This window comes from Sapajus apella, unplaced genomic scaffold (genome assembly GCF_009761245.1).
Source record: "Sapajus apella isolate SASKATOON/1434 unplaced genomic scaffold, GSC_monkey_1.0 scaffold115, whole genome shotgun sequence".
Lineage (NCBI taxonomy): Eukaryota > Metazoa > Chordata > Mammalia > Primates > Cebidae > Sapajus > Sapajus apella.
The window spans coordinates 4,143,193-4,155,626 of NW_022437055.1; the positions used below are offsets into that span (position 1 = coordinate 4,143,193).

The window sequence follows — 12,434 nt, forward strand, 5'->3', positions numbered from 1 at the left end:
AGTCACTTGCCTTTGGTTAAGCAACTAATTAGTGAAAGATTCAGAACTTGGCTTTGGGTCTATTCTGCTCTACAACATGCTACTACGTGTACAAACATTTTCTAAAGCAGGTTCATCAACTCCTTGTGGTTTCCTTTGCATTCTATCCTTTGATTTATTTTTTTAATGGCAAGCTATTCTTCCCAAATGCAAAGCAATGGAGGTTAGAAATACCACTAGCGCACCAGAATGAAACTCTGTGAGGACAGGAAATTATGTCTGTTTTGTTCATTTCAACAGGCTTGGCACTTAGAAGGTGCTCAGTAAATACTTAAATACTTGCTGAATAAATGAATATAATGAATATATGTGATTTCCTTTTCAGTGAAGAACACATTCTTCACAGATAATGATAGCATAGATTATATTAACAAATACTTGGCCAGGCGCAGTGGTTCACGTCTGTAAACCCAGCACTTTGGGAGGCTGATGTGGGCAGATCACCTCAGGTCAGGATTTTGAGACCAGCCTGGCCAATATGGTGAAACTCTGTCTCAACTAAAAATATAAAAATTACCCGGGTATGACGGCAAGTGCCTGAATCCCAGCTACTTCAGAGGCTGAGGTGAGAGAATCACTTGAACCCAGAAGGCGGAGATTGCAGTGAGCCAAGATCGCACCATTGCACTCCAGCCTGGGTGACAAAGCGATGCTCCAACCCAAAAAAAAAAAAAAAGAAAAAAAAAACTCAGTAAAATCTTTCCGTAAAATTGCTCAGTGAAATGGTATTCCTCTTTCCCTCCCTTTTCTTCCTTTCTGTATCTTCATTTGTAAAATGGGGGAAAATAACAGTATTCATTTCATAGGATTGTTATAAAGATAAATAATACAGACAAAGCACTTAGCATGACACTTAATACCCAATTAACTTTCAATAACTGATAGCTATTAAGATGAATGCGATTTCTTAAAATCAAATAAATAAGGGCCCAAATGATGAGGAGATGGAAGAATCAAAAAAAAAAAAAGAAAATTTTATTAATACTTTAAACTCTGTAAAATGGCCTTCAGACATAGTCTCTGTGTACTTCAAACTTTGCAGCTTCTAGGAAGGCTATAAATTATAGACATCATCTGGAATATCATAGATGTTTTATCTGTTTTTCTTGGAGAGTCTCACTCTGTCACCCAGGCTGGAATACAGTGCTGCCATCTCAGCTCACTGCAACCTCCACCTCCCAGGTTCAAATGATCCTTCTGCCTCAGCCTCCCAAGTAGCTGGGACTACAGACATGTGCCATCATGCCTGGCTAATTTTTGAATTTTTAGTAGAGATGGGGTTTCACCGTATTGGTCAGGCTGGTCTCGAACTCCTGACCTCAGGTGATCTGCCCACCTCAGCTTCTCAAAGTGCTGGGATTACAGGCATGAGCCACCATACCCAGCCTCATAGATGTTTTTTCTAGAATTTTTCTTGTGAAATTAATGGAGACAGAGAGAAATCATAATTAACCTTTAAATAAACATACAATTATTCCTCAAATATTGCTATATGTAACTTTCAAAAAAGATCACCTCTCCACGAGTTCTTGTCCATTCCAGCAAAGGGTGTCGTTTTCCGCCACAGGGCTATGGCTGCAGATATAGCCAGGTAAAGCACTATAGAAGCTGATGAAAGATTTCAACTTCTGAATTAGTTCCCTAAAAGAAAAACAAAACATCTGCGCATAAGAGGCAAGTAAACCCAGTATGAGAAAAGTTTAATTTCCTTATCAGCATGACAGAAAGGCTATGCCAGGCTGATTAGAACAATAAATGATTTTTAAAGACATTCTTGGCTAGAAGGCCACAGTTTAGTTCTTTTTAAAAAAAAAATCAGTAAAATGATATTAGCAAAAAGTTGCCTGCCATATAAGGTGCTGTTCCTATCAGAAGGATGATTTAATTTCAACATCCATTTTCTAACACGTTCCGCTTCCATTTTGTTGTTGTTGTTCAGAATGCTGTTACCTACATTTCCAAAGGTGCTGATTACAGGGCACACTGGAGCCCTACATATCTTTTGGTTTCTAAATGTAATTGGGTGCACTGATTGTAATTATAATGCTATTACCCTAGAGATGGCTCGTTTCCATGTAGGCTCTGGCTAATGGTTGCAGGTCAGAATTGCAGGGTGCTCAGAACAGTATAAGCTTGACGAAATTCTCCTGGCAATACAGTCAGAGCAACTCACATCTGCCAGAAGAGGGAGGCTTCTTTGTTCTTTGTATATTGTGGCTCCTGTGAGGGAGAGGGAGCGGAGTGGGGGGTGATTCTAGTATATTATATTATTTATTTGCTTTTGTTTTTGGGCTACACATAATAAGACGTGTGTGTGTGTGTGTGTGTGTGTGTGTGTGTGTGTGTGTGAAAGAAAGAGAGAGACAGTGCAAGAGAGAATATATTATATCTGCAATTATATGCAAACACACACATAAATACCAGAATAATTTCAGGTCTATTATCTATTTTGAGATGTACATGGATATACAAAGTAATATGCCTTAGACTGGAAAGAAGTGGATATCTTTAAAAAGAAATGATAAAATATCTATATAATAGATGTGCAGTGTAAGCAAACAAAAATAAAACATATTTTCTTTTCTTTTCTTTTTTTTTTTTTGAGATGGAGTTTGACTCTTATTTCCCAGATTGGAGTGCAGTGGCGCAATCTCAGTTCACTGCCACCTCCGCCTCCCGGGTTCAAGTAATTTTCCTGCCTGAGCCTCCCGTGTAGCTGGGATTACAGGCATGCGCCTGGCTAATTTTTTATATTTTTAGTAGAGATGGGATTTTTCCATGTTGGTGAGGCTGGTCTCGAACTCCGCACCTCAAGTGATCTGCCTGCCTCAGCCTCCTAAAGTGCTGGGATTACAGGCATGAGCCACCATGCCCGGCCACTAAAACACAGTTTATTTTCTAAAGCAATGCTACCGATAGAAAATTAAAGCATCCTTCACTTCCAAATATACCTTATGTCTATGCAAAGTTTTGGAGACTCTATTCAGGGAATTTTCTGGCAGTGGAGTAATTATTCAATACTGTCCCCAGACTAAGAATGGACTGGCCTGATATACAGACCTCTATAGGAATCAGAGCCCTGGATATCATTTGGACACTGGTGGAAGTCCTTAGCCCAGAAATGCCTTCTGGGAGTTGTTCTCAGATCTGGCCAAATGAGGAAGACTGGTGAAAATATCCTCTTGTACTTAATCCCCTTCTTATTATTATTATTGCTGTGGTTTAAGATGGTTTGCCCTTACCAAAATTCATGTAGAGGCATGGTCCCAAGGTGGCAGTGTTGGGAGGTTGTGCCTTTAAGAGGTGAAAATGGATTTATGCTTGCCTTGCAAGACTGGGTTCGTTCTCCAGGGAATGCATTCATTCCCAGGAGAGCAGGTTGTTACAAAGTAAGATTGCCTCTCATATTTGTTCTTTTCACTTGTGCTCAGGTCCCTTTCCTTTCCTCCGCCATGTTTTCACACAGTATGAGGCCTTCACTTAAAAGCTGCCAGATGAGGACACTCAATCTTGAACTTCCCAGCCTGATAAATAAACCTATTTTCTTTATCAGTTACCCAGTCTCAGGAATTCTGTTACAGCAACATAAAACAAACTAGGACAATTAACATAAAACTATTCATTTCAACTAATGATTTAAGTGGTAGGGGAGGGAGAGAGAGGGCTGTTAGCACAGATTCACAAAGGCTTGGGCCACAGCAAAGTCAACGTGATGGACAGAACAACTCAAGTAAGGTTATTGGGACATAGATAACTTCTGATACCCCACAAGTTGCTTGCTGTTATGCCTGTACCCCCCACCTCACAGCCTACCCCTGGTGTCTGAGTACCGTCAATCTCCAAAGAGAAGAGGCTCAACACAGAGCTCTGAAAATAAAAGTCATCATTATAGTTTCTAATAGAGGAAAAAGATGGGTTCAATTAACAGCTAATAGGAGAGATGCTCATTTTACAAGGTAATAATACAGTTCTCAAAAGTGGAAGCTGAAAGAGTAAAGGCTGAGTCTGAGTAATTCCCCCCGCCCATTCCATAAGGAAATGGACTATGGCCATTAGTCTGTGGTAAACAATGGCCCTCTCTTAAGGAAAGAATTTCCCTTAGGCCTCCCCCACCTCCAAATTCCCTCTCACTAACATAGCACATGGCAAGAAAAATTGAACCCATGGTAACACCTTCTAATTTGATTTCCATAGAAGTTAAAAAAAAAAAAAAAACAAAAAAACACCCTGAACTTCTCCCAACCCTTGCAGTTTTCTTGGTGGATCATAAAGATCAATGACAATTTGAAGAACATCCAGATGAGGTTTGATCTAACTGTCAAGGGTATGAGGGGCTGCAATAAACATAAGACCTCTCATTTTAGTATAGAAAGGTATTACCTGGAAGGGTCAACACAAAAGTCTCAGAAAACCACAAAGAATGTGAACATATTAGTCTATTCTCACACTGCTATGAAGAAATACCTGAGACTGGGTAATTTATAAAGAAAAGAGGTTTAATTGACTCATAGCTCTGCATGGCTGGGGAGGCCTCAGGAAACACACAATCATGGCAGAAGGGGAAGCAAGCATGTCCTTCTTCACATGGCGTCAGGAAGGAGAAAAATAAGTGCCCAGCAAAGGGGGAAGCCCCTTAGGTAAGCATCAGACCTTGTGAAAGCTAACTATCATGAGACCAGGATGGGGAAACCACCCCCATGATTCAATTATCTCCACCTGGTCCCTCCCATGACATGTGGAGATTATGGGAACTAAATTCAAGATAAGATTTGAGTGGTGACACAGCCAAACCGTATCAGTGAATAGTATGAACACGGTCTGGGTTATCATGTTCTAGAACTCAGGAAATCTCTTTGAAAGTTGAACAAGGTAACTTGGAAAAATAAAAGGTTATCCCACTTTATTAACTTCACAGGGCATGTGGGATAGACATAGAAAGAGACTGTGTTTTAAAAACTTACTTTTGAATTAGTTATTTTGAATTTAGAACACAGCTTTATTTTGCAACCATGTTAGAATGATTCGGTTCTCAGAACAGCCCCTTCAAACCTGTTGTGAGTAGTAGCTAAAAGCACTGATTATGGACTCTGACTCAGCTGAGTTTCAAATGTCAGCTATGCCCTCACTTACTGAGCAGTGAAATCTTAGGCAAATTCTAAACTTCTCTGACCTTTAGTTTCCTTATTTGTAAAATGAAGATAATTATGGTACCTATCCTGCAGGGTTACTGTGATGATTAAATGAGAAAATGCATGTAAAGTATTTAGCATAGTACCTGCAGAATTAAGCACAGAGTAATCACTCTACAATGTTAGTCATTGTCAATATTACTATTATCATGAATCTGTACAATAGAATATATCATTGATACTGTTTGGCTGTGTACCCACCCAAATCTCATCTTGAATTGTAGCTCCCATAATTTCCATGTGTTATGGGAGGGATCTAGTTGGAGATAACTGAATCATGAAAGTGGTTTCCCCCATACTGTTCTTGTGGTAGTGAATAAGTCTCACAAGATCTGATGGTTTTATAAGGGGTTTCCCCTTTTGCTTGGCTCTCATTCTCACTTGCCTGCCACCACATAAGATGTGCCTTTTGCCTTCCACCATGATTGTGAGGCCTCCTCAGCCATGTGGAACTGTGAGTCTATTAAACCTCTTTCCTTTATAAATTATCCAGTCTCGGTTATGTCTTTATCAGCAGTGTGAAAATGGACCAATACGGTCATATTTATGAAATACATATATTATATTCTGGATAAATTTATGTATGCCAGATAGTTAAAAATTTTTCAAGTTCCACGTAATTTTATGTGCAATGAAATAATTAAAATCCCTTATTTTTTGAGGTGGATATTAATAAGTACAACCATTGTCTCTTTCAACAGATTTTTCCTGGTGTTCTTAAACTAGTTAGCTACTGGGGTGGGTAATCCTTTTGACTAATTTGGTATAGCAAATGTTCAGAATAGGCAAATATATAGAGATATACAGTAGATTAGTGGTTGCTTAAGACTGGGGAGATGAAGGTTGGGGAATGATAGCTAAAGAGTACAGAGTTTTTTCCTGAGGTGATGAAAATGTTCCAAAATCGATTGTGATGATGGTTGTACAACTCTGTGGATATACTACAAACAATTGAATTATACACTTTAAATGGATAGATTGTATGGTATGTGGATTAAATCTCAATAAAGTTGTTACCCCTGCCCCTCAACAGAAAGGGTAGTGAAGAGGTAAGAAATGTATTTTAGAGAAAGAGAGGCTTTTCTACTATGGGGAGGGATGCCCCTTGGAAGAATAAAAGGAGACAGGGAGGAGAGTTGGGAAAAGCCAGGTTGGATGTAAATAGAATAAACACATAGGCAAGAGATGAAAAGGGAAATGTGTAAGAGCTGCAGCTTCCGCACTGCAACAGCTGTAAACAGTTCAAATATATTTCTTCCTCCATCTTCTAAAATAAAGTCTTTTGCCTTTCTTTCTCATTGTAAAAGAAATACATGCTCACTATAGAGAATTTAGAAAATAAAGAAAGACAGAAAGGGAAAAAAATTCATTGTCCCACCAGCCACAGATAACTAGTTAATATTCAATATATTTTCTTCTAGATTTTTCTCGAGTAAATTTTTACACTTATTTCTCTAAAACACTTACACTTATTTCTTTCATAGGCTTGTTATCTGAAATCTTTTTGGTTCTTAGTGTATATTATCACCATTAGAGTCCAAGGTAGATTCGAGTAGAACAACCTCAGAATTCAATAAATTCTGGTTCTCAAATAATTCCCAGGCCCTGTAGGATGAGACCCTGTGGGATGAGGCAGTACCTGCCTTTTGGAGAACAAAGAGTAGGTCTCCAGCACAGCTCGCAAACTAGCCAATATCTTAAGAGTCCCAAAGGACAGTGTTATATTGAAGGCCATTCCGTTATCCAAAACCTTCTTTTAGAAAATAAATCTTGGTCTCTAAAAGAAACTGATTCTTGAAAATAAGTGCAAACATATCCTTTTGGAGGCTGGGGAAAAAGACTTTAGAAATTGTTGGAGAGTTAATGAGCTTTTCAAAGGACAGTGACAACAAGGTGATAATGTCCTCTGCCACTACAGCAGCAGAGTGTGAGAGAGTAGTTTACCTTCTACCAAGTTTACCAGGCCTCCCAGAATCTCTCCCGTTCTTTGTGTCTTTCTGCCATTTCTTTCTAAACTTGTTCTAGCGTAGGAATTAAGTGAACTTTAATCTTTTCTTAAATAAAGGTTTATATTCCTCTGCTTATCATTTTAATAGAGGAGCTGAATATTTTTATTTTTCTCTTTAAAGAAAGACACCTGAAACTAAGTGACATGTTAATTACCCATGTATGACTCAGTCCAGATTTTTTTCCTTTGTGCTAGTAGCACATGACAGACAACAAAAGAATCTCCACCTGTGAACTAAGACAGTCTGCTCAACTGAATTGTTCCTAGAGAAAAAAAAAAGGATAGAAAGGTCGAACAATTAGTTGCCTGGGATAGAAAAAACAATTTGATTGAAGGGAATGTTTTTTGATTCTAATTCCACTTTATTCTAATACATACATGTCAAACATACCATTGACATATAAATTGTGAAGCCTACGGCTCTCAATTAGACAAATCCAACATTTGCTTATGGCAGCCTGGTCAGGAAAAAGAGTCTCATCATAAAGGTTTCCATTCAATGTGTTAAGTGTGGAACTAAAGGATAGAGCCCTTTTGCTTGTGTGAGCCATTTTGAAATATGGCAGCTGGGTGCTCAGGATCTTCCCTGGAGGGCTTCCATCATCCTGAAGAGGATCATCCCTCCCCTTCTTTGGTTGCAGGAGAGGGGATTGCCTTTGCTTTCTTGCAATGATTTGCTTGGGCAGGCATCAAAGCAGTACTAATTGGAAATCACTGCAAGTAAAAACAGCCTTTCATCCCTGACTGCAGATCTGGAACTTTTTTTCTTTATTATTAAGGTTCATTTTTTTCTCTTCACGTAAAGTAATACGAGCTTATTATTTTTAAAAGTTGACAATGCAAAAGAGTACCTAAACTAAAATCACGAAAATTGTAATGGTGTAAGATCATGCCTAATTCTGCTGGAGATAGTCTTTCACAATTTAATCCAAAACTAGAGTTTTCTCTCATCCTAAAGACTCACCCGTGCTTTTTCTCACACTGTTCCCTTTTCCCAGAACACCCTCCTTTCCTTCTTCCATCTGCTGAGTTTGTTTGAACTTATCATTCAGGCTCAGCTCAAAAGTTACCTTTTCCAAGAAGTCTTTCTTAATGCTCCCAGGAGAGGGGCTATCTTCCCCATCTGTGACACTGCCACTCTTTTACACATAGCTCTGATTTGGCACTCACCCCCAATGTATGGAAATTATTCATTTGCATGTTTCCCTCCCTAACTAAACTAGGTGTTCCTCCATTCATCAGAGCCTAAACTTACACAGTGTGAAGCATAGAGATGGTATTGACAAATGTTGAAAGAAGTAGAGTCTTATTTAGAGCAGAATGACTTGGACTAGATCCAGAACTCCTTGATTCACTCAGGACATACTTTGTTGTTTTGTTCAGAGGCGGTGGGAGTAGGCATTGATTTTGGACTAGGGGAGCTGAGATCAGCTTTTGTCCTTTTCTTTCTAGTTCATTTACTAGTGTCGCCTAATCCATTGCCCCTTTGGACCAAGTCAGAGGAGAAGGAGAGGAGGGGGAGCACAGGGAGGACAAGGCTGGAATATGTAGATGTAATTTCACAAGGGTGGAGGGACTGTGTTACTTTCTCACAGGTTAGCAGTTGGCCCCAAAGCTTGGTATATATAGATGCAAGATGGACTATTCAACCATAGATTCCGCATTTGAACAATGGAAAAATATTGTTCATGTACTCTACCAAACAGTATACTGTATAAACACCGCAAGGTAAACAGTATCATAAGGGAAGCAGTGAAGTAGACATTTGGGAGGACAAAGAAGGGAGAAGCTGACAACTGAGATGAGCTGAAAGGGGCTGTGAAGATCTGACTTCTTCTATCCTGATTGTACTTGTTGTGCATCTTGTTCTTCACTCACTGTTTTAAATCTGATGACAGATATTTTCAATACTTATCCCTTAAAGGAACGCTAAGTCCCATGCATAGACCACCAGTTGAGTATCAAATCACCTTGAAATTGAACTAAGCTGTTTCTAAGATTAGTTGTGTGTTGCAAACTACCCAGTTGGGGGCAGACAAAACAAACAGATGACTTCTGAATGCTACCAAAAGAATCCTGCATTTCATTGTGTGTTGTTATTTTAATAAGGCAAAGGGCTTTTCAACTCATAATCAGATTCAGACAGCTTGTTCACAATCTCCACAGACTGAATACTACAATAGGGTTCCTTTGCAATTATCATATTTTTAACCACAGAGGACAGAGCTTGGGCATGGGCATGAGGAGTGGTAGAGGCACATATATTTTTCTGGACAGTGTGAAATGCTGTGCAGAACATACTGAGAGATTTATAGAGGTACTAACACTGCCAAAACAAACCCTCTTAATAACATCAGATTGCAGGGGGCAGTGCATTTACCAAGAGATCATCTTATTTCCCACTTCTCTCTTCCTAAGAGGGTTTACAGTGCCTATTTGAGGGAGTTAAATAAAATCAGATACTCTCCAGTTGTTTTGTTTTCTTCTTCTGCCGGAGAATTCACAAAGAAAGTTTCCATCTCAGATTCTAATGCTTCAGTTTCAATAAAAGTGAGAAACATCGTTGGGCGGGCTCAGGCTCCCAACACCCAAAGAAGTTCTGCCTGACCATCATTAACTCAACTTTACAGGCTTTGCCAATTTTTTTTTTACTATCCTTTCTTTTCCTTGGAGGTTAACTACAAGTTCAAAAATGAATCTAGGCCACGTGCGGTGGGTGGCTCACAAGAATGGCTTTAACCTGGGAGGCATAGGTCACAGTGAGCTGAGATCATGCCACTGCACTCCAGCCTGGGTAACAGAGTGAGACTCAGTCTCAAATATATATATATATGAATATAAACAAAGTACCAAATCCGGAGCCCAGCCAAAACTTCATTTATCAATTTCTTCTTTCCCTGGAGGAATCAACACACACACAGCTGTCCCCGGTAAGATGAAAGGGAATGAGTCTCCCAGAGCCCAAGACAGAAGTCATAGCAACAGGGGAAACCTCCTACTTATAAATGTGTCTAGGTTGGCAGAGAAATTTCAAAATGGGACTGAGTGGGTGCATTAATTTTGAAAAAGCTCCACATGTGATTTGGCTACAAATTCATATACCACTTCCTCCATGAAGCCTCAAGGGTCTGTCTTTCCTTGGAGACTGCCTCTGTACTCTGGACATTGTTTTGCTTTAGCCCTTACAAAGCTGTTTGGAATTATGTGTATTTAAGTCTATTTCCCCATTAAACTGAGCTGGAGAGCATAGATTGTGTCTTTTTATTTTCAGTGCCCAGTATGCATTTTGGTACTTAACGAGTGTTTACTAAATTTTTGCTGAACTGAATAAGGATACATCCCACCCACACACACATATAGAGTAAGTCCTCAGTTAATGCCATTGATAGGTTCTTGGAAACTGAAACTTAAAGTGAAAAAATGTACAGCAGGTCCTCAAATTATGTGGTTTCATTCAACACTTTGTTACAAGGATGACGAGGAAAAATTGGTTTTGTTATATGTTGTTTTGCTTAAAATTGCAGTTTCCAAGAACCTATAGACATAGTTAAGTGAGGATTATCTATCTATCTCTCTATCTCTCTATCTATCTATCTATCCATCCATCTATCCATCTATCATCTTCCCTTCAGTCAAATATGGAAGGGGTTGCCACTAGTTAAAGGTCAATGCAGATTTTTGGAGCAGGGAGATGCTCCGTCCACTCCACGCATCAACCTGATATTGCGGTACCAGGAATGGTACACTCCCTTGGGGAATACAAAAATAAATAAATGAATAAAATAAAGGTCGATGCCTTAGATGAACTGAAGTTTATTTCTCAGGTAGTTCAGTCCAAGAGTGAATGCAATGGAGAAAAATGGACAAAGGACAAGCAGCTGCAAAAGAGGGCCTTAATAAATGGCCTAAAAGACAAACATTTCCCGAAGAACCCCTATGCTATAGGAAAATGGTTGTCAAACATTTTGATGTTGGGAGCCCTGAAGTAGTTTTAAAATACGTCCACAAACTCCTTAATTCTCCCTTCATGAGGTGGAGCTTAATTTCCTCCCTCTCCTTGAGTGTGGATTAGAATTAGTGGCATGCTGGCTGGGCGCAGTGGCTCACACCTGTAATCCCAGCACTTTGGGAGGCTGAGGCAGCTGGATCACCTGAGGTCAGGAGTTTGAGACTAGCCTAGCCAACATGGTGAAACCCCATCTCTACCAAAAATACAAAAGTTAGCCAGGCGTGGTGGCGCAAGCCTGTAATCACAGCTACTCAGGAGGCTGAGGCAGGAGAATAGCTTGAACCTGGGAGGTGGAAGTTGCAGTGAGCTGAGATCACACCATTGCACTCTAGCCTGGGCGACAGAGTGAGACCTGTCTTAAAAAACAAAATGAAACAGAAAACCACAAAGAATTAGTGGCTCGCTTCTAATAAATCAAATATGCCAAAATTGATGGTGTACCTCCTTCCAACAACCAGAACTAACTTGCTACACTTGCAAGTGAGCCACTTTGGAAGTTGGTCCTCCAGCCTCCATCAACATTTTGAATGACTGCAGCCTCAGGATCCCAGAGAGCTTTCGGTTATATTATATATATCTATTGATATTTACTGTTTTAAAATTTTTTTTAAATTTAAATTTATTACTAATTTAAACTAGCAATTATAGACTCATTACATGTTAATATAAATATTAATAACATTTAATGAAAACAGTGAGAAAACTGGTATCATTTTTCATTTTTGCAAGCTGTCTCTGCTCTCTGACTTGATAGGGGACAGGTAGATTCTTCTATTGACTTCTCCATTTAATCTGTTGCAACACATTGTTTTGGTTGAAGTATATGAACAATATCCAGCTTTACAAAAATATGTAATGAGCAAAGGGAAAACCTCATAGATGCCCTGAAAGTGTTACTGGGACTCCCAGCAGTCCTGAAATCACATTTTAAAACAGCTGTTACAGGGAAACTAGGAATCCATTAGCTTGAAGTCTACAAAAGAGAAACAAATGAGGACTTTCTGAAATGCGTCAGTGGGGGAACTCTTTCAAGTTGCATTACTGGCTTCTTTCATCCTAAACTGTATCATAAAATGCTAAGAATTACCATCTCAGAAACATTTATAGGAAAATGAGAGAAATGGAAGAGTTTAGCCCAAATCTGGGATGTTACTTAATTCCTTTCTTCATTTTCTATCTATAGGCCAAT

General features: G+C 39.2%; 1 protein-coding gene across 3 annotated transcripts in view; it reads right to left on the reverse strand.

Moving 5' to 3' along the window:
• GPC3 (glypican 3) overlaps positions 1-12,434 on the reverse strand; it is a 454,889-nt gene that overhangs the window by 151,493 nt on the left and 290,962 nt on the right. For 2 of the 3 annotated variants that reach the window (XM_032260236.1, XM_032260238.1), the window contains exon 5: positions 1,555-1,680. The exons of the other annotated variant lie outside the window; for it this stretch is intronic. In XM_032260236.1, coding sequence (XP_032116127.1) covers positions 1,555-1,680 — 126 coding nt within the window. The remainder of the gene's footprint in view (positions 1-1,554; positions 1,681-12,434) is intronic. 3 annotated transcript variants of the gene reach the window in all.